Consider the following 27,546-nt stretch of genomic DNA (forward strand, 5'->3'; position numbering starts at 1 on the left):
TATCTCAGTTTTTGTCAAACAATTACAAATCTTTGTCAGTACATGTACCACTGTGTCTGATTGCTATAAACACAACGAGTTTGATCTTAGAGCCATAATAACTGAAAAGATTCAAAAACAATACAGGAAGAAGAGTGAGTACTGCATGCACTTTTTATGAACAAGGACAGGCTGCTTGAGGAACACAAGCACACAAACATATGCGCCCACATACAGAGCTTACTACTAAACACACCAGATTACTTAGTTGGGTAAAAAAACCATTATGTATTTCCAATAAAACCGCAAGCACTAGAATCAATACTGATCTCATACCGGTATTTCTCTCCATCAGAAAGTAAGAAACATCTTGTTACATTTCTGCAAAACTGATCAATTAGGGCTTTACTTTCTTATTTTTTCTCAACTCGCATCGAACTCTGTTACAAATTTGTGAAAGAGTATAATTTTTGAGCAAGTCTGAGAAGTTTGGGCCTGCTGATCTGACACTGGCTAATATTTCACACCTGGTGACCCCTTTTTCCCCTGCTCTGCGATTCCTGTACTTTTCAATCAAGCCTGCACAACACCTGTGTAATCGTGCTTTATCGTCATCTGTAAAAACATCTGCCTTGCCAAAGGTGTGTTTACATGCTTTTGCCTCTGTACTTTCTGAGCACATCTGTGCCTTAGGCCCTGGAGAAATCTTGTCCACAGACTCATCAGCCCTACTTCTGTCAACATCTGCCAGTTTATTAGAAGGAGGAAAAGCATCTTCCTCTTCACTACTGTCCTCATCAGACTCCAAAGGATCATAGAATGTAGTGAAGGTACGACGGAATGAAGCTGTCAGCCTCGCCCCTGTACTGGTATCATAATACTTGTTGGCTGTGTCTCTGCTATGGTCCATATGTCTGGCCATTTCTTCTTGCTTGTCTTGGGTAACCCCCTCCTGCCTTGATTTACTAACCACTGTCTTCCTTATCAAGGTAAACGTGAGATCACCAACATCCTTTGAGATGATTGTCCCAAAGTCAACCCAGGCTTCTCTGACAAATTCACCTGATTCACTAACCGAGGCGTACTCTCCAGTGCGTCTACAAAAAACCTGGTTTGTTGACGGTTTCAAATAAGGCCTGATGTCTGAAACAAAGTACTTCAAACTTCTGTACTCTTCAGCTGAGCAGAAAACCCCTGAGGCACCAGCCACCCTGAACGTTTTTCCTTCTGCTACCATCACAACATAGCCACCATCCTCCTCTACGGCTTCGTCAAGTTCCTCACAAGTCATGTCATTGAAAATACCTGTTCTTTTTGCATTCTGAATTGCTATTTGTAGTAGCAAGTGTTTAGCAATCCTGTGGACCCCACCTCTAAGATTTTCATCTGAATCAGCTGTGTCAACTTCAAACGACTTGATTAAACTGTTTGCAATGTTCATCTCTAAGTACTGCTTGATGTCAGAGAAAGATATCACCTTGTTCCGATCGAAGAGTTTTCTGCGCTGTTGCTCTTCGAGTGCAAACTTGGTCACCGTCTGGATGCAACCTTTCAAATTCAGCCTAATGGATGCAATGGAATCTTTTTCAAGCAACACTGGCTTTCTTGTTTCCAGAAAATCAATGAAGTGTGAAAAAGCGCAAAGATAATTTTTGACAGTACCCCATGATTTCCCTTCCTGCAATTTTTCCACAACAGACTTGGAACTGTTCCCTGTTCTTTTCCCAATAGAATCAAGCTGTTCAAGTGCAGATTTGTGAAACTCTCCACTTCCCAAACACGTCTTGAGCACTGTCTCAACCATACCCTTGTACTTTTTGTTTTGTTTGCTTTTCTGTGCTTTTTTGCTTTCTGATCGAAAGTCTGGAATATAGTTTCCACCTTCAATAGATTGAAACCATTCAAGGAAGTCTTCTGCTAATGATTTAACAGAATGCATGTTCTGTCCATGTACAGACTCTGGCACTGTCTGTGCTGAGCGAATCTGTTTTGCTAATCTTTTTGCATGGGCCTTCTCAAATTTATGTTCCTTGGAAATAAGGTGTTTGTCGAGGCGAGTACCTTTCCAAGTACAGTTCTGAATTGTACAGTTCACAATTGGGTAGTTTCGTTTCGCTGGCTTTTTCAGTCTTTGAATCAGTTTGTGAGCCTCGTGCTTGGGAATGGCTTGATGAATTTGATGAAAATGTCTTGGCAAATTAATAACCAACCCTTTACAAGTATGTACGGGACACTGGACTTTCCTTCTTTTCCTCTTGCTCTGCTCCTTTTGTTTGCGTTCTCTGCAAGATTTTTTCCTAGCCTGTGTGGTGCATCTGTTAGTGCTGTAACTGGGAGATCTTTGAGAGGTAGCACGATGATCAGATCTTGGAGAAGTGGATGATGCAGCAGGAGACAAACAACTGGAATTTCTGCAACAAAAATTTTGAAAAAATCTTAGTAACCCAGCTGGAGATAATTCCCTACATGCATCAATGTTTTTTTCACTTTCTAAGATGTGCTGATGCCATAATTGCGATTTGCTGAAATCAATTACAATAAAAATAATATGCATGAGATGAAGAAATCATTTTCAAGCAAATGCATATACAACTCATCCATTACAGTTGTCTAGTTTGAGAAGAGCTTTGCCACTCCCTCACCCCCCCTCCCCCCCCACCCCACCCCCCCTACACCACCCCCCTACCCCCCACCCCCCTTCAAACAAACCCATATTTGTGTCCGCTCAGTAAAAAAAGGCCTACTTTGGTTTCATTTAACAATATGATTTTGCCATAAAATATCAAAAAAAGTGCTTTGTTGTTGCATTGACCATACCCAGAAACAAATGAAGTAAAATAGTGTCTGAAATACATCATCATAATACCACCTTTCGCCTCTTCATTCTCCCAATGAACAAACACACATCTGTGCAAAATGACATGAAAATGGGATGCTTCATGTAACCATGGTCTGAGCTGTGCACTTATCGATCAGTAATGATTTACAACTCGGACTTCAAACAGACCCACACACACATAATACACTAGGAACCCGTTTGTTTCCACCAGACAAGGCTTCAACTGACAAGATATCTGCTTGAAGATGTTCCAACAAATGAAGAACAAAGACAAATCAAACAAAATGTTAATCAAATGCATCCAAGGGCATAAAAATCAGCAGCTTAAATCCCCCCCCCCCCCCCCCAAAATAAAAATAAAGTTGTACACTAACACAAAAAGAGAAATGTTTTTGCAGAAATAACAAAAATGCCAACCTTTTTCTTTGTGAGGACTGTGTCTGTCTTTGCCTTTTCCTTGATCTTGCTGAAGTAGCAGACCTGTGCAACCAAAAAACAGTGAAGCCATTTCATTCCTGCCTCATGTGTTTATCAGCTCTTTTCTAAGTCTTTTAGCAATGCTCAAAAGTTGATTTCTGCAGCTTTATTCCACCAAATAGGCAGAATAACTAATAACATTAAAACAACTCAAAATGTGATTTGATCCCAACAGTTCAGAGAGTGTGTTCCTTGTCAAGTTTATCATCACACACTTAGTGTTAACGCTGAATCAATCTTTATTATCAATGTAACCATTAAGCCTGTCCGACCCGAAATCGGTTTTAAGAAGCTCAGCGACATCTGTTTATGAGGGACTTTCCATGTGCGAGATAGACTGAAAAGATTTCACTAAGCTTCTTCAAGTCGACTTTGGGCTAGATTCTGGACAAACTTTGGCAAAGATTGAAAGCAGACCTGTTTAGTCTCCACAATGACTAAGAATAGTCCAAAAATAATTTAGACTATCCTGGAAAACTGTGGAGTAGTTCTGTGTGCATTGCAAAGCAGTGTTTTTAATAATACCACACACGCATACATACATGTACATACACAATTGACACACAACAGAAATTAACAGAACTTTTTTTAGCGTAGTTTTGAGCATGAAAGCGTATTTCGTATTTCTGTTTACTACGGCCATTTCGTAGTACTAACAGGTGTATGAAAGTTATTTTAATCTTAAGAACTTACTCAAATTGAAAGCACCAGCAATAATAGTTATTAAGAAATCTTAAATTTTGCACATCTGAGAAACCTGGAAAGCTCTGAAAGATTTGTTATAACTCTGGAATAAGCCTCTGCTGACTTTCATTCATATTTCTTACTTTTTTCCTTGAGAAAATGCCAAGGTATATTTTATTGTTGTCTGTTTACGACCATAAAAAAACTCACCTTTCTTCACTGGTACTGTGACTGGTGCTGTCACTTTCATCCTCACTTCTTCTCCAGTCTCTCCCCTTCTTCTGAAAAAAAACCACACCACAAATTATTAAAATAAGCATGATAGATTTTAAGAAAACAAACAGCTGGACTGAAAATGGCTGACTATACTTGTCACAGTTCATTATTGCCAATATACTAGCTATGTTCATTAATCAAATCACTTCACTCGGTGGTGCACACAAAACTCCATGTTCTTCTGCGTTCCTGAGTTTTTTACTCTCAGGGTCACCTTATGGTGAGAGTTTTGCGTGCCACAACCTTTTTACTTTTTGGGTATCTTTGTGTTTCCGAGCCCCTAGACTTTCCACACTCTGGTCACAAAACAACGACAATATAGCCAAAACAGGAACACACAAAACAGCTGACTGAGACAGAGCGAACGTTGCATGTCGCCAGCTGAGCAGCGCCATTGTTGTAATATATAAAATCAAGTACATACCCGAGGTGTCCACTCATCCTCACTTGAAATGCACTCATCTACAGCCATGGCATCATCACTGAACAAAAGAAACATGGGTTGTATATCTCATTATCTTTCAACAGAACTGTTCTGGAAAGGAAATGGCACTCAAGAGTTCTTTTCTTTTGTGTGCTTGTTTTGCAAATATCTGACATACTTTTTCCAAAGTCCTTTTTTTAGTATATGCATTTTTAGGATCAAGCTGCTATGAATAAACACTGAAGTACAGGTGTATCACCAAATTAATGGTGTTTTGGAGACTAGCTACATTTTCTGGTGAAATTGCACACATCATAGTAGACCCATAAAAAGAACTCTTCTCACTTATGAACAAAATGTTTGTGCTTTATGATAATTAATTTGTACAATAGGGGCCTTGACTTTGACAGATAAGTATATACTGTACATACAAGGTTGTCGTCAGCAAGACTGAGACTGGTCTTTTTTGCACAGAATCAAATGACGACATTTATAACAAATGACGTCATTATCAAGATTGGTACACAACGTATTATTGTGCATAATTTCTTTGTGATCCGTTGTGTTTTCGTAAAGATACAGTGTATTTAGTCATGTAAGCGAGAGACACTGGCCTAAAAAATGGCGGCAAAAAGCACATTTTCAGAGAAGGATTTTCGATCCTACATCAAAATAAGAACTGCACTTGGTAAAACGGCCGGTGACATACTTGAAGAGCTGAGAACTGTAAGCTCAGGCACAGCACCATCTCGCGCGACAGTTTTTCGGTGGGCAAAGCATTTCTCAACAGGGAAAACGTCTGTGGAAGATGCAAGGGGAAAAGTGAAGAAACCACCTGTAACCGACAATAAAATGGTGTCCCATGTGCAACGGTTAGTTGATGAAGATCCCCGAGTGAGCAGTCATTTTATCGCCGAAACACAGGACATTTCGTCGTCGTCTGTCTTGAGAGTTTTAAAACACAAACTTGGATACACAAAGGTGTGCGCGCGATGGGTACCACATTTCCTCACTGAAGAGAACAAGAGGTGTAGGGTTACGTTTGCCTAACGGCTACTCAAGATATACGACGGATGTGATCAAAAACGCTTGGATGAGATCGTGACTGGAGACGAAACTTGGGTGTACTTCTTTGAGCCAAAAAGAAAAGCTCAAAACAAAGCATGGATAAAAAAAAGTTGCCAATGCCCCTCGGATCGTGCGAAAAAGTCGCTCCGGCAAGAAGGTTTTATACACAATATTTTATAACACAAAGGGCGTCATTTTTCAAAACCACGCGAAAAACGCAGAAGCATCACTGGGGTGTACTACAAGGAAAAAGTTCTTGCTGGCATCGTTCGTTACTACAAGAGAGCCAGACCAACTACAGGATTGAAAGGGATCAAATTACTTCATGATAACGCACCTGCTCACAAATCCAAGGTGGTGAAAGAGTACCTGGAGGAAGAAAACTTTGAAACTTTGCCACATCCTCCCTACTCTCCTGATCTTGCACCCTGTGACTTTTTTTTGTTTCCTCATCTGAAAAGACAATTGGCTGGGCGTCGATTTGACAGTCGATCAGCCCTCGGATCGGCTGTTTTCCAGTGTCTGAACCAGGTGCCAAAAAACGACTTCAAACGGTCATTTCTTGACTGGGTCCAACGACTTAAACTGTGTGTAGCCGCTAAGGGAGAATACTTCGAGGGTTTGAAATAAAAAACAACTGCATCATCTAAAGATTTCCCGGTTTTTGAGACCAGTCTCAGTCTTGGTGACGACAACCTTGTAGCACACAGATCTTGAAAAATGATTCATTTTTAAGATTTTCATGACTTAAATGTCTACAAGATAAATGTGTATCTCGCTCTCTCACTCTCAGTATCTGTCCACTAACACTCCAGGTTAATGTTGGTCACGGTGAAACAGGGAGGATATTCCAACATGATGAATCTAAACTGCAGATACTTATACAAGAAGTAACAACATAACTCATCCAGACCTGTCTCCTCTCAGAATTGAAACAAGCATTAATTTTCAGCACAACAAAAAATTCACCATATGAGCTAGTTTTAAGAAAGTGATAAGGCAAAGAAAATGCTTTCCGGACAACCTAACCCTTCTTTTTTTTGCCATTTTACATTAACCACAAATGTGTGTGTGTGTGCCTGAGTGAAATCAAAATCTGAGTGTTATCAGATGAATCCATTGTGCACGTGGAGTTTTATTAATCATGTCCACATCTCCAAAGCAAAAGATGCTTAATAAACTACAGAAATTACCTTCTGTCACAAGTGTCAGGCAGGAGAAAGCCCCCATCAGAGGTAGCATGATGGTGGTGAGCACTCTTAGAAGTTGCAGCAGGAGAAAGACAAGTGGAATTTCTGTAACAAAAGTTTTGAGAAAGTGTTAGTAACCCAGTGGGAGATAAATCCCTACATGCATCAATGATTTCACTTTCTAAGATGCGCTGATCCCTGTTGATAGCCTCAAGTCAGCTGATGCTATAATGCTATATGACAATGCCCCCCCCCCCCCCCCCCCCCCCCCCAGCAACTCTGAAACAAATGGGAACAGAAGTTCTGTAACATCTACTAAGTTAGTAAAGGCAATGCACATGTGTCCCCTCAATTCAGAGAGCTCTCACCAAGCTCTTTCCTTCAGAATCCATTTAAACAACAGCTATCAGATCATGCTAATCACTGCTGACTTGGAAATGGGATATTTCTGTGAACACGTTTATACATGTACACCGAGTAAGGTTATGAGATACTAGAATCTTGAAAACAAAACACTTTTCGTAATTCTAAAATACGTCAAATACTTTCCACACTCTTCAAGGCTGTTACTCAGTTTAAACACCTGCCAACCTACCGGAAGCCAGTGCAAATGATTTGGGGCTGGATGACAGAGGATTGTCAAAATTGTTAAGGCACAACCTGACACTTTAGTAGCTGCACCTGATTTATGTCAAATAGCACTGCAGAACTTTAACCTGAGCCCAGTTGTAAGCTATCAACAGAAAAACTCACCTGTTGTCTTCACTGGTGCTGTCACTTTCATCATCTCCAGCACTATCCTTTTCATCAAAGGCGTCACCTTTTCCAGTGAACAGCACTGTTCTGCCTCTTTGATTCTTCTGAAACAACCCAGATCGTACATTTTAACATAGTTGCTTTTGATGTAAAGGAAAGCTCGACTAAAGTTCCAACCAATAACCACAATATTCACTGTTTTCCGCAGCCACACAATTTCAATTATTTTCTGGGAATCAGTAAAAGTATTTTATTTGAAACCAAAAATTACTGAGACAGAAAACAGGGTGTATGGTTTTGTGAATAGCAGGGGATATAAGGGCGGGCATGAACATGCACCTCCCGATTTGTCATGATGGCTATTTTCGGGTTCCCTGGTGTGCTGAGGGCGTCCTGAAAATTCACAAGTAATATTCTCCTGCAAACTATTTCAATATCTAGACATACCCTTATTTGATTCTATCGCGACTCGCGAGCGGACAATAAAAAACTACTTTGCGCACTGAAAAAAAAGAGGGGTATATGAAAGATAAAACAACCTCTCAGGTATAAATGAAAGTCTCACGGGGATGTTACATGAATCAAATGCTTACTAAAACATAAGCATTGATGATTACAACTGGTAAATTGGTGCGGACATCATGCATGTACAGTGTCCTCATAGTTATATTCCCTACTAAAATGTGTGTGCTCTCATGTGTGTGTAAATAAAAAGTATACATACCTCAGGTTTCCTGCCACCGTCCTTTGAAATGCAATCCGACTCTTCATCATTTCCAGAATGCTGGCCAGTAGAACAAGGAGACAAGCTGGATCTTCTGCAACAAGTTTTAAAGAAAGCGTTTGTTACCTAGCTATGTAAAGAATTCAGCATTTACTTATAGTCAGAGATATAAGGGCATCGTACGTGCACGCCACCCCTCCCCGAATTTGACGTGATGGGTATGGTTTCTGTAAGCTATCAACAGAAAAACTCACCTGTTGTCTTCACTGGTGCTGTCACTTTCATCATCTCCAGCACTATCCTTTTCATCAAAGGCGTCACCTTTTCCAGTGAACAGCACTGTTCTGCCTCTTTGATTCTTCTGAAACAACCCAGATCGTACATTTTAACATAGTTGCTTTTGATGTAAAGGAAAGCTCGACTAAAGTTCCAACCAATAACCACAATATTCACTGTTTTCTGCAGCCACACAATTTCAATTATTTTCTGAAAACTTCTCTGGGAATCAGTAAAATGTATTAGATTTTCAAAAAGGCAAAGTAATCCATCACAAATAACAGAAATCTGGATGTTAGAATTTGAATTCACCACACGGAATTTGCTTGTTGAAGATTTTTGCACTCAAAATACAGCCTTTACAATACAAGTACCGTAAAATCCCTAGCATAAGCCCACCCCCCCTGTGCACAGATTTAGGGCAAAATTGGGGGTGGGCTTTGCTAGGGATAGACCCCTTTGCACAAAGTAAGTTTTGTGCTCAACCGTGTAATCGAGTGAATACAAACCCCGAAAGCATGTAAGTAAGGTCGTGTGAGTAGAAGTGAAGGAAAAAAGAAAAAAAAGGGACTTTGAGGCAAAGAAGGCCAACGAGGACAATCATGAGAGAGAGAGAGAGAGAGAGAGAGAGAGAGAGAGAGAGAGAGAGAGAGAGAGAGAGAGAGAGAGAGAGAGAGAGAGAGAGAGAGAGAGAGAGAGAGAGAGAGAGAGATCCTTTGAAGTGGTCGTTGAGGGCAGGTGGCCATTATTGAGAGGTGGTAGACAGGGCACGTTTGACTGTAATAGGATTTGAGAGTGTGAGCTTGCATGCACTCATGAGGGCATGCATGCAGACTATTTGCATACAGGCCAGAGTGTGTGCACATTATGCAAGTGTATTTGCATATTTTGCTTGTGTTGTCACAGCTGTTGCAGTTTCCTCTCACCTTGGGAGCTTTGTTGGCCTTGACCTGTCGCACCTTGTCTCCCTGTTCCTTGATCTTGGCGTCTAGATCACCTCCAGCGGAAGCAGTGGGAAGGGTTTGAGCAGGGGCGGAGCCTGGTGTGGGCGGAGTCCAGTCTTTGCCTGTTGTCTCCTTGTCCTGTTTCTTCAGTGATAGGAGGGTTTGCACCGCTGCAGTTACCTCTTCCTGCAGTTCACAGAAACATCAAAATAAATGCAGGTAGAATCCAAGTTGCGGCAATATGCAGATTTAACCCCCGTTTCCACTTATCTTTCAGCATGTGATGAGACTTCCAAGGGGCTTAATCTGAAGTATCTATCTAAGCCTGGACTTAAAAAAAAATCCATACAAAATGTAACTGATATCCCAGTTGTACAAAAATGTTTGTAGGTTTCACAGAGAGAATGGCATTTCTGGCTTAACTATGATAAAACAAAACAATAATAAAGTCCATAAAAACAAAGTCACTCAGAGTTTTGACCTTCTTCAATAAAGTTCTCAACGGAATACTGTTTAGTGTTGGTCCTACCTAATCAAAACCAGAAGATTGAGTTTGAAGATCTCCATCACAACACATGCTTACCTTCGGGGCCTTGTTGGTCTTCAGCTGACGGACCTGTTCACCTTGGGCTCGGATCTGATTGTCAAGGTCATTGACAGCTGCGGATCCCACTTGTTGTGGTGGCTGTTCGTCCTGTGGAGTTAAAACATGTGACATGAAACCTTGTAAGAATACAATCATAGTACAAACAGCCTCCTTGTATTTCTTTTTCCCCTTTATTATGCTGCATAATTTTGTGTAATTTTGACGGGCGTGGTGGTAAGACGTCGGCCTCCTAATCGGAAGGTCGTGAGTTCGAATCCCAGTCGCTGCCGCCTGGTGGGTTAAGAGTGGAGATTTTTCCGATCTCCCAGGTCAACTTATGTGCAGACCTGCTAGTGACTTAACCACCTTCGTGTGTACACGCAAGCACAAGACCAAGTGCGCACGGAAAAGATCCTGTAATCCATGTCAGAGTTCGGTGGGTTATGGAAACACGAAAATACCCAGCATGCCTACCCAACGAAAGCGGAGTGAAGCTGACTATGCTCTCAGAGTATAGTGTGGGGAACCCAAATGGGCAAACAAGCTCACACGTAACCAGACAAATTCTGGAATGCTGAAGAAGAAGCAGATGCCAGTCTAAATTTGATTTAGACAGCCTCCGGCGTACAGCAGCCTTCATCAGGGCCTCCGGAGATGCTGTCTGAGCGAACGACGAAGAAGAAGATTCAGACAAAGGCTTGCGCATAATCTTTGCACTTTTCCAAACTGACCTCAACATCTGGACATATACTGCTATTGCTTGACTAGTATCATGACTTTAGCCAGAATTAAAAATAGCTCATACACGAAAAATCAATGGAAGTATACTCTTGACAGAAAGTTTAAGTCTGCACATCAACATGGGTGAAACCTAGGAAAATCAAATTGACTGAACATTTTTGGAGGCAGGGGTCCAGGGGCCGCTCAGGCCCTGGCGGGGTAAGGGGCAGGGCCCCGTTAGGGGGTCCAGGGGGGCAACACCCCCCGGCCGAAAACGAATTTTAGCATTATTCATTGTGATTTTGTGGCCTTTCCTGGCAAAAAAATACACTATCATGCAGGTCAAAAAAATACCTTCAAATTCTAATGATATGGTAAAAAAGGGTAAACAAAATCAAAACAATTCACAGTAATCATTTTTCTTTTGTATCCTTTCACACTTGCATCTTCCAACACAACGACACAATTGATAACAATTAACATTGACAACAGCCATACTACGTGTTGGTCCTACCTAATCTTCTTCTTCTTCAGCGTTCCAGAATTTTCTGGTTACGTGTGATCTCGTTTGCCCATTTGGGTTCCCCAAACTACACTCTGAGAGCATAGTCAGCTTCACTCCGCTTTCGTTGGGTAGGCATGCTGGGTATTTTTGTGTTTCCATAACCCACCGAACTCTGACATGGATTACAGGATCTTTTCCGTGCGCACTTGGTCTTGTGCTTGCGTGTACACACGAAGGGGGTTAAGTCACTAGCAGGTCTGCACAGAAGTTGACCTGGGAGATCGGAAAAATCTCCACTCTTAACCCACCAGGCGGCAGCGACCGGGATTCGAACTCACGACCTTCCGATTAGGAGGCCGACGTCTTACCACCACGCCACTGCGCCCGTCCCTACCTAATCAAAACCAGAAGATTGAGTTTGAAGATCTCCATCACAACACATGCTTACCTTCGGGGCCTTGTTGGTCTTCAGCTGACGGACCTGTTCACCTTGGGCTCGGATCTGATTGTCAAGGTCATTGACAGCTGCGGATCCCACTTGTTGTGGTGGCTGTTCGTCCTGTGGAGTTAAAACATGTGACATGAAACCTTGTAAGAATACAATCATAGTACAAACAGCCTCCTTGTATTTCTTTTTCCCCTTTATTATGCTGCATAATTTTGTGTAATTTTGACGGGCGCAGTGGCGTGGTGGTAAGACGTCGGCCTCCTAATCGGAAGGTCGTGAGTTCGAATCCCAGTCGCTGCCGCCTGGTGGGTTAAGAGTGGAGATTTTTCCGATCTCCCAGGTCAACTTATGTGCAGACCTGCTAGTGACTTAACCCCCTTCGTGTGTACACGCAAGCACAAGACCAAGTGCGCACGGAAAAGATCCTGTAATCCATGTCAGAGTTCGGTGGGTTATGGACACACGAAAATACCCAGCATGCCTACCCAACGAAAGCGGAGTGAAGCTGACTATGCTCTCAGAGTATAGTGTGGGGAACCCAAATGGGCAAACAAGCTCACACGTAACCAGACAAATTCTGGAACGCTGAAGAAGAAGCAGATGCCAGTCAAAATTTGATTTAGACAGCCTCCGGCGTACAGCAGCCTTCATCAGGGCCTCCGGAGTTGCTGTCTGAGCGAACGACGAAGAAGAAGAAGATTTAGACAAAGGCTTGCGCATAATCTTTGCACTTTTCCAAACTGACCTCCAGATCTGGACATATACTGCTATTGCTTGACTAGTATCATGACTTTAGCCAGAATTAAAAATAGCTCATACACGAAAAATCAATGGAAGTATACTCTTGACAGAAAGTTTAAGTCTGCACATCAACATGGGTGAAACCTAGGAAAATCAAATTGACTGAACATTTTCGGAGGCAGGGGTCCAGGGGCCGCTCAGGCCCTGGCGGGGTACGGGGCAGGGCCCCGTTAGGGGGTCCAGGGGGGCAACACCCCCCACCCGAAAACGAATTTTAGCATTATTCATTGTGATTTTGTGGCCTTTCCTGGCAAAAAAATACACTATCATGCAGGTCAAAAAAATACCTTCAGATTCTAATGATATGGTAAAAAGGGTAAACAAAATCAAAACAATTCACAGTAATCATTTTTCTTTTGTATCGTTTCACACTTGCATCTTCCAACACAACGACACAATTGATAACAATTAACATTGACAACAGCCATACTACGTGTTGGTCCTACCTAATCTTCTTCTTCTTCTTCAGCGTTCCAGAATTTTCTGGTTACGTGTGATCTCGTTTGCCCATTTGGGTTCCCCAAACTACACTCTGAGAGCATAGTCAGCTTCACTCCGCTTTCGTTGGGTAGGCATGCTGGGTATTTTTGTGTTTCCATAACCCACCGAACTCTGACATGGATTACAGGATCTTTTCCGTGCGCACTTGGTCTTGTGCTTGAGTGTACACACGAAGGGGGTTAAGTCACTAGCAGGTCTGCACAGAAGTTGACCTGGGAGATCGGAAAAATCTCCACTCTTAACCCACCAGGCGGCAGCGACCGGGATTCGAACTCACGACCTTCCGATTAGGAGGCCGACGTCTTACCACCACGCCACTGCGCCCGTCCCTACCTAATCAAAACCAGAAGATTGAGTTTGAAGATCTCCATCACAACACATGCTTACCTTCGGGGCCTTGTTGGTCTTCAGCTGACGGACCTGTTCACCTTGGGCTCGGATCTGATTGTCAAGGTCATTGACAGCTGCGGATCCCACTTGTTGTGGTGGCTGTTCGTCCTGTGGAGTTAAAACATGTGACATGAAACCTTGTAAGAATACAATCATAGTACAAACAGCCTCCTTGTATTTCTTTTTCCCCTTTATTATGCTGCATAAGTTTGTGTAATTTTGATGCCAGTCTAAATTTGATTTAGACAAAGGCTTGCGCATAATCTTTGCACTTTTCCAAACTGACCTCCAGATCTGGACATATACTGCTATTGCTTGACTAGTATCATGACTTTAGCCAGAATTAAAAATAGCTCATACACGAAAAATCAATGGAAGTATACTCTTGACAGAAAGTTTAAGTCTCCACAGCATGATGCTGAAACTCAGCCTGCAGAAATCCATCAAAGAGGAACAAGCTGCAGTACAACGCCACCGTACCTACGAGGAGGACAGGGAAAGGCGCGAGCGCCGTAGCCAACAGCGAAAACGGCCACACGACCACGCAGCAAACCGATACAGAATCGCTAAGCTGCCCAAACGACAATAGTCAATCTGTTGTCTCGAACCTACAACCCGGTCTGCCCTCGGGCGGACCACCCTCATCTTCCAAAAAGGGATGAATTGTTTCGTTGCTAAACCAAACAAACAACCACTACACCTTCCCTCAATTGAACCTGTAAAAGTAGAGAATTGGCTAACCCTGATCTTCACTGGCACTGCAGGGATAGCCAAATCTCAAAATGTTAACTCGCCAGCCGGAAAGTCACTAGCCCGGCAGAAATATCGCTGGCCCGGTACATACCACAGTTGATCTTCAGTGTCTATATCATAGTATATGGCTTTAAAACCCGATTTTACAACCAAAAGAATCGCATTTGACCATCTGTCTATGATCTAAAACGTGAGCTGAATTAGTGACTAGCTAAGTTAAGCAACATTAACGGCACAGAAGGTTTAAAAGAAATAACACGAGCATAAATTTGTAAGTTCACGTAAAAATAAAACTGTTGCAATATATATTCTTATGTATGCCATGCCAAGTTTATATTTGTTATATTAGCAGACTTTAAGTATCCCATTTGATACGATACACTTCACTGTTGCAGTTGAAAGACATTGGCAAGAAATAATTTTTGACTCAAAGTCAAACTTAAACTTAAAGTAGAATACCTTTGGAAAAAAATCATTTTCCATGCTGACATCTGACTCTGAGCAAGACTTCTCGCCCTCATCTTCATTTCTGAAAAACAAAAGAAGTCTATGAGTACATGATTCAGAATCTGATCAATAAACCATTCTAGAATTCTACAAATGACAGCATATGTTTGGCATCTTAGCAATTGACTTGATCAAAGCTCCAAACTTGTTTTCAATTTTTAAGAAAGGTACAAAATGTACCTATATTTTTTATTGGCAGGGAGTAAAGAACATTAAAAACACACTCACAAACACAACAAAAAACACAATACGCAATCCAGAAATACACCAGAGTTAGAATAATGAATTGTGACATCGGTCATTGTCCTGGTAACATGACATATTAAACTCTATGCAGAAAACATGCATCAACTGTCTATTTTTCAGCATCTGATTTTCACAAGACACAATGACATAAGCCAAAAAAATAAAAGTTGTATGTTTCTGGTTGCTCCAGTCATACAAAACATTTTCAAAAGACTTACTTTTGGGTTGGCAGGAAAAAACCCCCACTGGTTTGAAAAATCCTGAAAACCAGCAACAGACTTGTTTTTACTATTTGTTGAATTGTATATTAACTATACTAAAGCTTAAAAGAAATAACAGTTGTAATAAAAAAAATCACTGGAGATGTTTTCTAGAGAACAAAAAGTCTTGTTCAGTGCAATGGAAAATCGTTGTGGTGTATTAAGACACACTTACAGTGGTAAACTAGAAAGAGTGTAAACCTCTCAAAATTTCAAATGTTGTCATATATTTGTTTCGATTTGTTAGGTCCGTAAATTCAAGTTGGTACAAGCTGAAAACATTAAAAACATTTCAACAATAAATACTTAGTGCATCCTTGGACCTGCCCTTCTCATGTTATTAGTTAAGTATGTAGCAGGTTTTACTCCTTAGTCCTAAAGTAGCTTCTTAGTTCAAGACTGTCCAACTGATGCTGATAGTGATATCAGAATAGTACTACTACAGTACAAAGAACAATGTCACTTACCTTTTGTTGAATTCATCAATGAGACTTTTATCTAAAATATTTTTGACTGGCTCCCATGAGTTATATCTGAAAAAAACAAGTTAACCCAGTCATCAGAAAAAATATTTGACAATGACATACAATATATATATATATATATCAATCATTTAATCAATGTCATTTACCCCGGTCATTATTTGTATGTGTGGTATGCACCAGGCTTATAACAATTCTGGCAGGCTAGCAACTTCGTCAGGCTTGTCTTTACCGTCACTGCCGAGGGCAATCTCCCTAAATACATGTCCAGTACTGTGCCTCCTATACTAATGTTATTCGCCAACGATAAAACATTTCGGCGCTTCCATCTAAAAAAAACCCACAACATATGCCGGAAATTGGCAAGCAACAGCGACGGCCTTGGCATTGAAAAACATGGACCAGGTAGCAGAATATAGAGGATCAAAGCCTGGTTTGGGACTGGAGCAGAGCAACTGTAAATTTCAGTTTTTTGACACTGAGTGACGCATTTTGATACAAGGAACATTGTATCAGCTAAGTTAACTATGAGTGCCATAAGTGCTTGTTTGTCTGTCCACTTAAAAGACTGCTGGGATGAAGTATAGTGAATCACTGAACATATGATAACATTTTGTTTGAATTCTTAAACTGATGAATTATGTGACGTCAATGTCACGCTCAGATAGCAATCAACATACCAATTTCTTGTTTTTTGATCTGCGTAAATTTGAGCTAGCAATAAAAGAGGATTTAATAGTAATAGTTTGTTTCTTTGTTTGTTTGTTTATGGGCTGAAACTCCCACAGCTTTTACGTGTATGACCGTTTTTACCCCGTCATTTAGGCAGCCATACGCCGCTTTCGGAGGAAGCATGCTGGGTATTTTCGTGTTTCTATAACCCACCAAACTCTGACATGGATTACAGGATCTTTTTCGTGCGCACTTGGTCTTGTGCTTGCGTGTACACACGGGGGTGTTCGGACATCGACACCGAGGAGAGTGCACACAAAGTTGACTCTGAGAAATAAATCTCTCGCCGAACGTGGGGTCGAACTCACGCTGACAGCGGCCAACTGGTGAACTGGATACAAATCCAGCGCGCTACCAACTGAGCTACATCCCCGCCAAATAGTAATAGTAATACCCTACTAAAATAACAGCATTAATATAATATTAATATTAACAATTTCATAAAATTTGAAAACCTTTCGGAAAAAAGTGAGCGAGGAAAGGAAACACTTACTTGTTGGAATAGCCTTTCCATTTTACGAGGAACTGATTCTTCCCCTGCAATATAGCAACAACACAAATTTAACACACAGGTAAGATTTTGGTCTATACCTTCCACCCTCCCACACAAATACAGATACAAACAAACAATAACTTCAAACAAACACTTGTGTCACAGCATGTGGTCTACTATACTGAGAGTAAACTCTACTATTTCTGTGTCACTAAGTGTAAGCAGAATAGACCAATAGCAATGCTCATAATCATAACTCTTTGACAATATGTGTGTGGGTCATCGTATAATATTTCAATTTAACATCCGTCAACGTCATATGAATTATGATTTAAGATACACACATTGGTGATAGTATTTCTAACTTTCTAATCAGTAAGTAAGTAAACCAATAACCTAATCAGTAATGCCATGACAGAATAGCTATCCACCTGAGAAGAACATAATCATAATCAGTATAATGGCCCGGTTAAAGCGGAGTAAAGGGGCCTATGAAAATGCTTTAAAGACAGAACCATGAGATTATATTGCCCTATTCTGTGTCACTGTTAAGGATTGCACTGAAATTATCTGATAAATAACTATCTAGACTCAGTATTCACTGATGATTCAGCAACCGGCAACTAGCATCTACAGTAGTTGGATAGATCTGATTGTTGTAAATGCACGGAAAGAAGCAATTTGAGGAACTTAAAACCATAGAGGGCGGGGCCCCTCTGAGCCTCTCCCCTCCCTTCCCTATCGTGCGTGAGTGGATGAAACAAAAGGAAAAATGATATATATGTCATCAGACAATGTTGCATACCGTGTCGGCCGTCACATAAAGATGTGATGGCTGGCTCATAGAGAGCTTGGGGAGGGAGTGGTGGCACTGAAAGGGGCACGTGGAACATTATGAAAATGGCAACTCTGCACAGCATGCCATGCTGTCAAAATCTAGACCAGAGTTTGTACGTGTCCCACACTTGTCTGATATTTCACTCTTATTAGAATTCACAACCAATCTGTGGCTGGTCACACACTTAACAAACTTGTACTCACCTTGCGTCTCCTTTTTTTCATTAGCCGTTCTGCTGTGAAAACGCTGGTATCGTCCATTTTGCGGTTCTCGCGCCGTGGCGACCGACGCGACGGAAGTGTCTCGGGAGTTATCTCTCTTGGCTTGTGAATTCTAACTGTAGGGGTCGTGTCATTTTTTTTTTATTGTTAAAATGTAGATTTTTTTTAATTGTGCAAGTGTTGCTGACTGTCCAGAATGTATGCCTGTTCTTTTCCGACCTGCTTGTGATAATTTTGAACAGTTCAGCGTTGTAAATTCAGTTTACATCTCTCAGTCACAACTCAGTCCAGCGGCATCATCATATCAGTTGTGACATGTTTGATACAAGTCATATATATATAAGCAAGGAATAATTCTTGCGAAAATACCACGGGCGTTATTAAATTCTAAATTGATTTGCAGCACTTGCAACGTTTTGTTGTAAATTTATCAAATACAGAAATTCAGGAAACTGACACTGAAATGTCCTGTCTCTCTCCGGCCTCTCCGCCTCTCTCTCTCCCTCTCCCTCTCTCTCCCCCTCTCTCTCTCTCTCCCTCCCCCTCTCTCTCTCTCCCCCCCTCTCTCTCTCTCCCTCTCCCCCCCTCTCTCTCAGTCTCTCTCTCCCTCTCCCCCCCTCTCTCTCTCTCTCTCTCTCTCTCTCCGAAGTCTCTCTCTCTCTCTCTCTCTCTCTCTCTCTCTCTCTCTCTCTCTCTCTCTCTCTCTCTCTCTCTCAGTCTTTCCTTAACTGACTGATTTTCTCATCGTATTCCCATTCCCATACTCAGTGCTAGAAACGTATAAAGGGCCGAGCTATACTGGCACATCGAGTCGTGACCATTCAACGGATGGACGATCACAAAGATTACGTTTTGTTTACTGAGTTTATTCTTAACTGTGGGGCAAGGGGAGAGGATTTGAGCGTACTGAAACAGAATTTTTTTTAAGAAAACCAATGACGGACAAAGAGAATTATCAACAGTGAATTAGCAAGAAGACCAAGTAAAACATTCAAGTGATTTTGCAGTTTTGTGTTTTGTTTCAGTACATGATGTGCTCGTTGTTGGTTTATGTGTGCCGTGTTGTTTGTTCATATTTTTTTTTTAACAACTTGAAAAGGCTACCCTAACCTTAACCTATATGCACCACGGCTACTTAAAAACATTTGTAATCTTCTTCTGTCTCAAAATCATACACCACGGAACTCTTTGAGTAGAGTACAGTTACAAACAACATACAGTCGAACTCTGAATACCCATATGGCTTTCCAAAATGTGCACTGAAGAGTTGTGAACGTTAAAAAGTTTGCGGTTGCAGTTGGCGCTGAAAGGAAAGTCTACTTAAGCCACATTAAAATCACCCTTGTTTGGTAAGTCGAGTGCCATGTTGAGCATAACTTATTTTCAATGATTTGACTCACCAAAAGAAAGTGTCTCATATATCAGTGGTGCTCAAGAACTTTGAAAGAAAAAAAATGAAGCGTGTTTTGCTAAGTAGCCATTCTCTTCTCATGCCACGAAAAATTGATCATATCAGAAAATTGCTCTAAAAAATTTATTTTTACGTTTTTCTCAGCGCCTCTTTTTGTGGTTTATCCTTGATACCTAAGCATTATGCCAAAACAATCTAAAGAAATTCGTATGACTGGAAGATTTTTTTACCAATTTTTTTCATTCGATCGGGAATTTGTGTGTTGCTGAAAATAAAGTCAAGATAAAACTTACCACCAATACTCCATTTTTTCTTCACCACGAAATTTCGGTGGTACTGCAACAAAAACCCGTATTAAACAAATGTTCTGCAATTATTTGCCCAGTTTTGCGGGCCACCTAACCTTCTAAATGTTTTGTTAAAAGGGTTTTTCTCTAAACCTTAGAACTTATTTTAGGTAGCCAATTTTTGGATGGTCACAACACTTCTCCCACAGTTCAGATACGATTATCTTACATTTTGTACATTCCATCTACGTTCTAGTTATATCCTATAAATGTACAAGTCAATAGCTTTTTTCTTTCCATGCCGTTGCAGTGACCATTTCTTTAAAGTAGCCAGGGGACTGCCACCGGGTAGTGGTGGTGGTGATGGTGTGTGTGTGTGTGTGTGTGTGTGTGTGTGTGTGTGTGTGTGTGTGTGTGTGTGTGAGTGTGAGAAAGAAAGTTACTGGCCTGCCAGAAATTTCGCTGGCCCGGTACGGTAGCCTACATACCACAGTTGCTGCATCTGCAATGTTACATGGCTTTGAAACTCGATAGTACAACCAAAAATGTTGCATTGGACCAGAATGTTTACTGGCCAGCTGGGCGAGTTGCCGCCACGCGGTTTCTACTAGCCCGGCGGATTTTTTTACTCGCCCCTGGCGATCGGGCGCACGATTTGGCCATCCCTGGAAGTTAATTAATTTGTTAATCAAAGTATTGCTTTCATTTGGAATCTCAACAGCAAACTCAAAAATAGTTTCATTGTATTCTCGATTTTTTACCATGAATCTAGAAATATATGTATTTTGGTATTCAAAAATAAATAACATCTGGTTTATGTAAATTAGGTTTACTGTTGGTATACATGATACCAAGACACCTGGCCTATCTGGGTCGACGTGTTTTAGACTCGGTGGTTCGGTGTGTGTTCAGTTTTGATCTTTCAGGCCGACAAAGTGACTGAATGTTTTAGTATCGCTTTACGAGACTGGGTTGCATAACTGTCGGTATTTTGACCTGATAGCTTTTTGACTCACATGCGAAGCAAAAGTGAGTCTATGTACTCACCCGAGTCGTCCGTCCGTCCGTCCGTCCGTCCGTCCGTCCGTCCGTCCGTCCGGACGTCCGTCCGTCCGTCCGGAAAACTTTAACGTTGGTTATTTCTTGGACACTATTCAGTCTATCAGTACCAAATTTGGCAAGATGGTGTATGATGACAAGGCCCCCAAAAAACATACATAGCATCTTGACCTTGCTTCAAGGTCAAGGTCGCAGGGGCCATAAATGTTGTCTAAAAAACAGCTATTTTTCACATTTTTCCCATTTTCTCTGAAGTTTTTGAGATTGAATACCTCACCTATATATGATATATAGGACAAAGTAAGCCCCATCTTTTGATACCAGTTTGGTTTACCTTGCTTCAAGGTCAAGGTCACAGGAGCTCTTCAAAGTTGGATTGTATACATATTTTGAAGTGACCTTGACCCTGAACTATGGAAGATAACTGTTTCAAACTTAAAAATTATGTGGGGCACATGTTATGCTTTCATCATGAGACACATTTGGTCACATATGATCAAGGTCAAGGTCACTTTGACCCTTATGAAATGTGACCAAAATAAGGTAGTGAACCACTAAAAGTGACCATATCTCATGGTAGAAAGAGCCAATAAGCACCATTGTACTTCCTATGTCTTGAATTAACAGCTTTGTGTTGCATGACCTTGCATGACCTTGACCTTGGGTCAAGGTCACATGTATTTTGGTAGGAAAAATGTGTAAAGCAGTTCTTAGTGTATGATGTCATTGCTAGGTTTAGTTATTTGACCTTGACCCTGAAGGTCAAGGTCATGTAAAGGTCAAGGTCAAGCATGTGAGTCGTATGGGCTTTGCCCTTCTTGTTTCAACCTGAATCAAACGCCAATGTTTAAAAATCAGACAGACATGCAGACATGTGTATGATTGTTGTGTATAACGCCCTTTCAATCGTTATGAGTTTCCTTCCTCAGTTTACAAGGCAGTCTCCGTCATATCCGTAGATATGCGAGAACAAGGCGACGTCAGCAGCTGTGAACGTGCGTCTGCGTGCGCGTGTGTGGGTGCAGGGGCGGATCAGTTCATTTTATGGGGGGGGGGTGGTTCCAAAAGTATATATTGTGAAGATATGGGTGTGAAGGCGCAAAGCGCCGAGCCGACGGCGCGAAGCGCCTAGCTTGCTAGGGGGGTCCTGGGGCATGCCCCCCCGGAAAATTTTGAAAAAAACGATGCAAAATGGTGCAATCTGGTGCATTCTGAGGATGTTCATTACCAGTTTCAGGCAGCAGATTTTGTCACTGATTAATACCCAAAAATTTGAAACTCAACCCAAAAAAACACACAAAAATATTTTTATTTTTTGGCTGGGGGGGGGGGGGGGGGGTCCGGAAACCCCAGAACCCCCCCCCCCCTCGTCCGCCCCTGGGGTGGATAGGTGTGTGTGTGTGTGTATGTGTGTGTGTGTGTGTATGTGCGGTGCGTGCGCGAGTGTCTTCGTGAGCGCGTGCACGTTCTTGAACACGTATGTAGACGTGTGTAGAAATACGAGCTAGCGTCCCACAGACTCTTTAAACTAACAATAGTCAATTAGGAGTGCTAATTACCCAGGTGTTAATGAGAACACGTCAACTATTGTTCATGTCACGCTGACAGCTGTGACAGCGAAGTGCTGCACGAGCCACCCGCTATTGTCGTAGTGTTGGCTTGTCGTAGTGTTGGCTGACATTGCCTGTATGTGACAAGAGCTGTTGGCATTCATTGTTGACCCTTTCGTTCTGGGCAACAATCCGTTCAATAAACAACAGAGAAAGTGAACAACAACAACAACAACAACAACAACAACAACAACAACAACAACAACAATAACAAAGAAACAAACAATGTGTGAGTGCGTGGTGTACTCATTTATGCATCAAAACATTGTACGCTAAGTTTTGCTTAGTGCTTGGGATCTTGGTGTTATGTCTCAGTTAAATGTATGCTTTGTATGCTTGTTGATTTGTGCTAGTTTATTCTATAATGAATTTGTAAAGCTTCTGGAGCCAATTGATGGGACTCGCGCTATAGAAAAGTTATTTATCATTATTATTATTATTATTAAAGGCACATTCTGAGTTGTCAATTCATGTAAATACAGGTGGAGTTTGGTAAACAAATATTTACTTCTTCTTCTTCAGCGTTCCAGAAATTCTGGTGACGTGTGAGCTTGTCCCCACACTATACTCTTGAGAGCATAGTCAGCTTCACTCCGCTTTCGTTGGGAAGGCATGCTGGGTATTTTCGTGTTTCCATAACCCACCGAACTCCGACATGGATTACAGGATCTTTTCTGTGCACACTTGGTCTTGTGCTTGCGTGTACACACGAAGGGGGTTAAGTCACTAGCAGGTCTGCACATGCGTTGACCTGGGAGATCGGGAAAATCTCCACTCTTAACCCACCAGGCGGCAGCGACCGGGATTCGAACTCACGACCTCCCGGATAAAGAGGCCGACGTCTTACCACTGCGCCACTTCGCCCGTCCGGCAAGCAGGTTGATACTTGACAGGACTAGACAGGACCACTTGTTTTTAAAGTTCACTCGAACCAGCCTATATAACCAGCCTATATAACCAGCCTATATAACGACCACCCGAGGGACCAACTTACAGTGTTTCTTCCCATGCCATCTTTAGAGCTTTTGTCCATTCGTTCCTTACAGACAGCTGGTCGCTATGGAAAGGTGAAATATAATAGGAAAGAACCTCGTCGGGATTTCTTTGGGTTGATTGTAGAGGACCGGGGGTCGGTATCAAGAGGTGGTCGCTAGGGCAGGTTGATTGTAGAGGACCGGGGGTCGGTATCAAGAGGTGGTCGCTAGGGCAGGTTGATTGTAGAGGACCGGGGGTCGGTATCAAGAGGTGGTCGCTAGGGGCAGGTCCGACTGTATTCGGTGTTTCAATAGCGGCTCCTAAAGTTGAAGCTAGAACACATGTGCATTTTTGGTGGGATTTTGTCGGTTAAGCAACATTTTCAACAAGTAAGCTAATTATAAAAGCCGTCTGTGCAAAATCATAAACAACACCAACGCCAACACCAACACCAACACCAACACCAACAAACTAATGTCCAGAAAATAGAATAGCACATTACGACAAACGAGCAAGAGTGTAATCTATACGACATGCCGCATTACGCCGCCAAGCGAAGGGACGTAACTCCAACTAGCGTGTCAGGAAGGAAGGTTAAAGCTGACAGGGCGAATCAATGATATATGACAGGGACAATTTTGTGGCGATTTCATGCTCCGACAACTCGCGATCGGGCAAGATGCAAGCGCCGGGGAAAGCGCATGGGACCGGAATATTGCGGGGTGAAAAGCCGTCCTTTTTTTCAATTAGCTGGTTATCTCGAATCTCTTGCTCTTATCCCTACTGCCCTTCTTAGCATGTCATCTTCAGATCTAGTTCTTTCGTCTTTGTCCTTGTTTGAATGTCCGTTTATTATTTTCTTTGTTAGTTTTACCCTTGTTGGTTGGAACTGCTGAATATGTTTCTGCAAAAGCTGACGTGAATTCTTGCATATCTTGTCCTGGCATTCATACTTTGTTTTTGCCTTCCCGTGTCATCTTCAGATCTTCTTTTGCTTTTGTCTTTCGTCCTTGTGGTTTTGTCTGTTCTTTCGTTCGTTTATTATTTTGTTTGTTTTAGTTTTGTTTCAGTCAGGTTCAGTCCAGCTGTTTTTTTGAATGTCAGAGTTGATTTAAAGAGATACGATATCGACAACAACAACAACAACAACAACGGAACAACCAAGACGTCTCTTTTCGTCCCTCTCTTTCGGAGTAAAGTTTCTTTCGACATTTTACGAAAATTTAGTAAGATACGACATTGATTCAACAAGCTAAGACGTCTCGTCTCTTCTTGACCCTTCCGTCTGAAGTGAAATCTCTGGCGTCAAAAGCAAAGCAAACTTCAAGAAGACGCCATAACTGCGTAAAAGTTCTGTCACTTTAATCTCCCGAGGATATTTATAACAAAACATTTTGAGAATAAAGTTTGTCTCGATAAGGAAAAATACTCTTGAGGTCACCGCCAGGCTGTGCATGTATCGGTATCGTATCTGATTAAGGAAGTCGTTGGTGTCACCTTTCATGCATACACCGCGAAAGAAGTTGTTCAGATCTTCCGAAATGAAGGCAACATTTTCGGCCATTTGAAAGAAATCGGCTGTTTTGCCAAATGCCCACACCAAATTTTACGAAAGTTAAAGGCACTCCTTGTAGTAATTTTTCTCCCGCCTTTTAAAAAGAAAAAGAAGAAAAAAAAAGGAAAAAAGAAGAAAAGTAGACAGCTTTGCTTCGACGCGATTTCGGCGAAACGTTTTCGGCGATTTCAAAGTTTACGGAGTTTTAATGATTGCCCACGCCAAACGATATCACTGCACTTAATTCAACTACCCCTTTTCCTCCTGCCCCCCCCCTTTCCCAACCCCCAACAAACCTGCCCTCCCAACCTCACACCAAACTTCTTTTTTTCTTTTTTCGAACTTCTAAACGTGACCACAGTGTTCTTGTTCGCTGATGCAACAAACGCGTGTCCTAGCTTGATGCGCCTTCTTTTAGACGAATAGAAAGGCTTTGGCAGATTTATGGATAAAAGATAAAAGGTAGAAAATGTAATGAAGGGGGGGGGGGGGGGGGGGGGGGGTGGTAGGGGGGGAGGGTAGGGGCTTGGGCATGCTTTGAAGCCATCCTTTTCATCCACTCTTTGAGAGGCAAATCGTCCACGATTGTATGACAGAGGAAGAGTTAGGGACAGAGAGAGATGGTAGAGTAAGAAAGAAGGAGAGAGAGAGAGAGAGAGAGAGAGAGAGAGAGAGAGAGAGAGAGAGAGAGAGAGAGAGAGAGAGAGAGAGAGAGAGAGAGAGAGAGAGAGAGAGAGAGAGAGAGAGAGAGAGAGAGAGAGAGAGAGAGAGATCAAATCAAATCAAATCAAATCAAATTTTATTTTACGAGGGTTGTGGCATAAGCAATATAAACGAGCTTCTTTTCAACCAGCCCTCGCCCAGAGAGGGACTATTCTAATATTAGAATTTGCTTTTAGAATAGAGAGAGAGAGAGAGAGAGAGAGAGAGAGAGAGAGAGAGAGAGAGAGAGAGAGAGAGAGAGAGAGAGAGAGAGAGAGCGAAAAGCAGAGAGTGAGGGGGAGAAAACGTGTGTTTGTGTGGTGGTGTGTTTGTGTGTGTTTGTTTGTGTGTGTGTGTGTGTGTGTGTGTTAGTATGTGTGTGTGTTAGTATGTGTGTGTGTGTGTGTGTGTGTGTGTTAGAGAGAGAGAGAGAAGAGAGAGAGAGAGAGAGAGAGAGCGAGGAAGAGAGGGACACGGAGGGCGTTAGAAAACAAGGGAGAGAGAGTAAGAGAGATATAGAGAAACAGACAGAGAGAGAGAGAGAGAGAGAGAGAGAGAGAGAGAGAGAGAGAGAGAGAGAGAGAGAGAGAGACAAACAGACAAAGAAACAGAAACACAGACACAGAGAAATAAATAAAGAGATTTGGGACGACGAAGGTCGGAAAATGGATCGAGAGCTAATCGATGAGGAGAGTAAGAGTGATTGGAGGGGGAACGGGCGGAGAAGTGGCCGCCGGGACGTCTAACGGAGGGATGTTTTAATCTACAAATCTCACCCAAGCGACAAATTGCTTGCACTTGCACTCTGATCTCCCTGTTCCTACGCCGTCCTTAAATCGTGGGGGCGCGACGGAAAGGAGCTAAGAGGAAAACTGCGGTATGGAACGCCAACACTGACTTTTTACCCAGTAGAACCTATCAGTATCGTAGCAAATCTGCCGGGTAAATATCTCTTTGTCTGTCTGTCTGTCTGTCTATCTATCTGTCTGTCTCTATCTCTTTCACTCTCTCACTCTATCTCTTTCTTTCGCTCTCTCTATTTTTCTCTCTCTTTAACTCTCTCTCTTTCTCTCTCTCTTTCTATCTCTCTTTCTCTCTCTCTCTCTGTCTCTCTCTCTCTCTGTCTCTCTCTCTCTGTCTCTCTGTCTCTCGATCTCTCTCTGTCTCTCTCAGTCTCTCTCTCTCTTTGTCTCTCTGTCTCTCTCAGTCTCTCTCTCTTTGTCTCTCTCTCTGTCTCTGTCTCTGTCTCTCTCGCTCTCCCTATCCTCCCCCCCCCCCCTCTCTCCTGCGCGCACCAATCAAATGCAGAAACGTCCGGTAAAAAGTCAGTTTCGGCGCATGTCCGGTAAATTGAATAGCAAATGACGGAGCTTTTTGCTCGGTAAATGCGTGAAAGATAGCTACTCGAGTGCAGGGATACCATTACCCGTTAGATTTCTAGGAAAACGATCGATTTGACCGAGTAAAAAGTCAGTCTTGGCGTTCCATACTGTCTCCAATTTCATCAAGACCACTGACAGAAGCGTTCAATTGCTTGGAACATGAATATTTTTCGCTGCTGCTCTTTCATGTTCTACAATCAAGTAACATGGACCCCATCATTATTAGGAATGGTCTTTTGGGTGTTCATGAATTTTACACCGCTGTGAAGTATCTGTATAGCACAGACAGTGTGTGTCTGTGTGTGTGTGTGTGTCTGTGTGTGTGTGTGTATGAGTGTGTGTGTCTGTGTGTCTGTGTGTATGAGTGTGTGTGTGTGTGTGTGTGTGTGTATGAGTGTGTAATTGTGTGTGTGTGTGTGTGTGTCTGTGTGTATGAGTGTGTAAT

At 42.1% G+C, this 27,546-nt stretch overlaps 1 protein-coding gene and 1 long non-coding RNA gene across 2 annotated transcripts; both read right to left on the reverse strand.

The window, feature by feature from the left end:
* Positions 1-2,256: 2,256 nt before the first annotated feature.
* Positions 2,257-4,246, reverse strand: LOC138973059 (uncharacterized). The gene is made up of 3 exons (XR_011457876.1): positions 4,190-4,246; positions 3,236-3,298; positions 2,257-2,390 (listed from the first exon to the last, which is right to left on the reverse strand). It is a non-coding gene; the product is annotated as an uncharacterized lncRNA (long non-coding RNA).
* Positions 4,247-8,667: 4,421 nt separating this feature from the next.
* On the reverse strand, positions 8,668-17,741 carry LOC138974560 (bifunctional glutamate/proline--tRNA ligase-like). Its single transcript, XM_070347278.1, has 9 exons — positions 17,062-17,741; positions 15,822-15,887; positions 15,313-15,354; positions 14,801-14,870; positions 13,586-13,696; positions 11,897-12,007; positions 10,221-10,331; positions 9,620-9,823; positions 8,668-8,778 (listed from the first exon to the last, which is right to left on the reverse strand). Exons 4-9 carry the CDS (start codon positions 14,822-14,824, stop codon positions 8,668-8,670), a joined length of 672 nt encoding a protein of 223 aa, XP_070203379.1. The 5' UTR covers positions 14,825-14,870; positions 15,313-15,354; positions 15,822-15,887; positions 17,062-17,741.
* Positions 17,742-27,546: the final 9,805 nt, after the last annotated feature.

This window comes from Littorina saxatilis, linkage group LG8 (genome assembly GCF_037325665.1).
Source record: "Littorina saxatilis isolate snail1 linkage group LG8, US_GU_Lsax_2.0, whole genome shotgun sequence".
NCBI lineage: Eukaryota > Metazoa > Mollusca > Gastropoda > Littorinimorpha > Littorinidae > Littorina > Littorina saxatilis.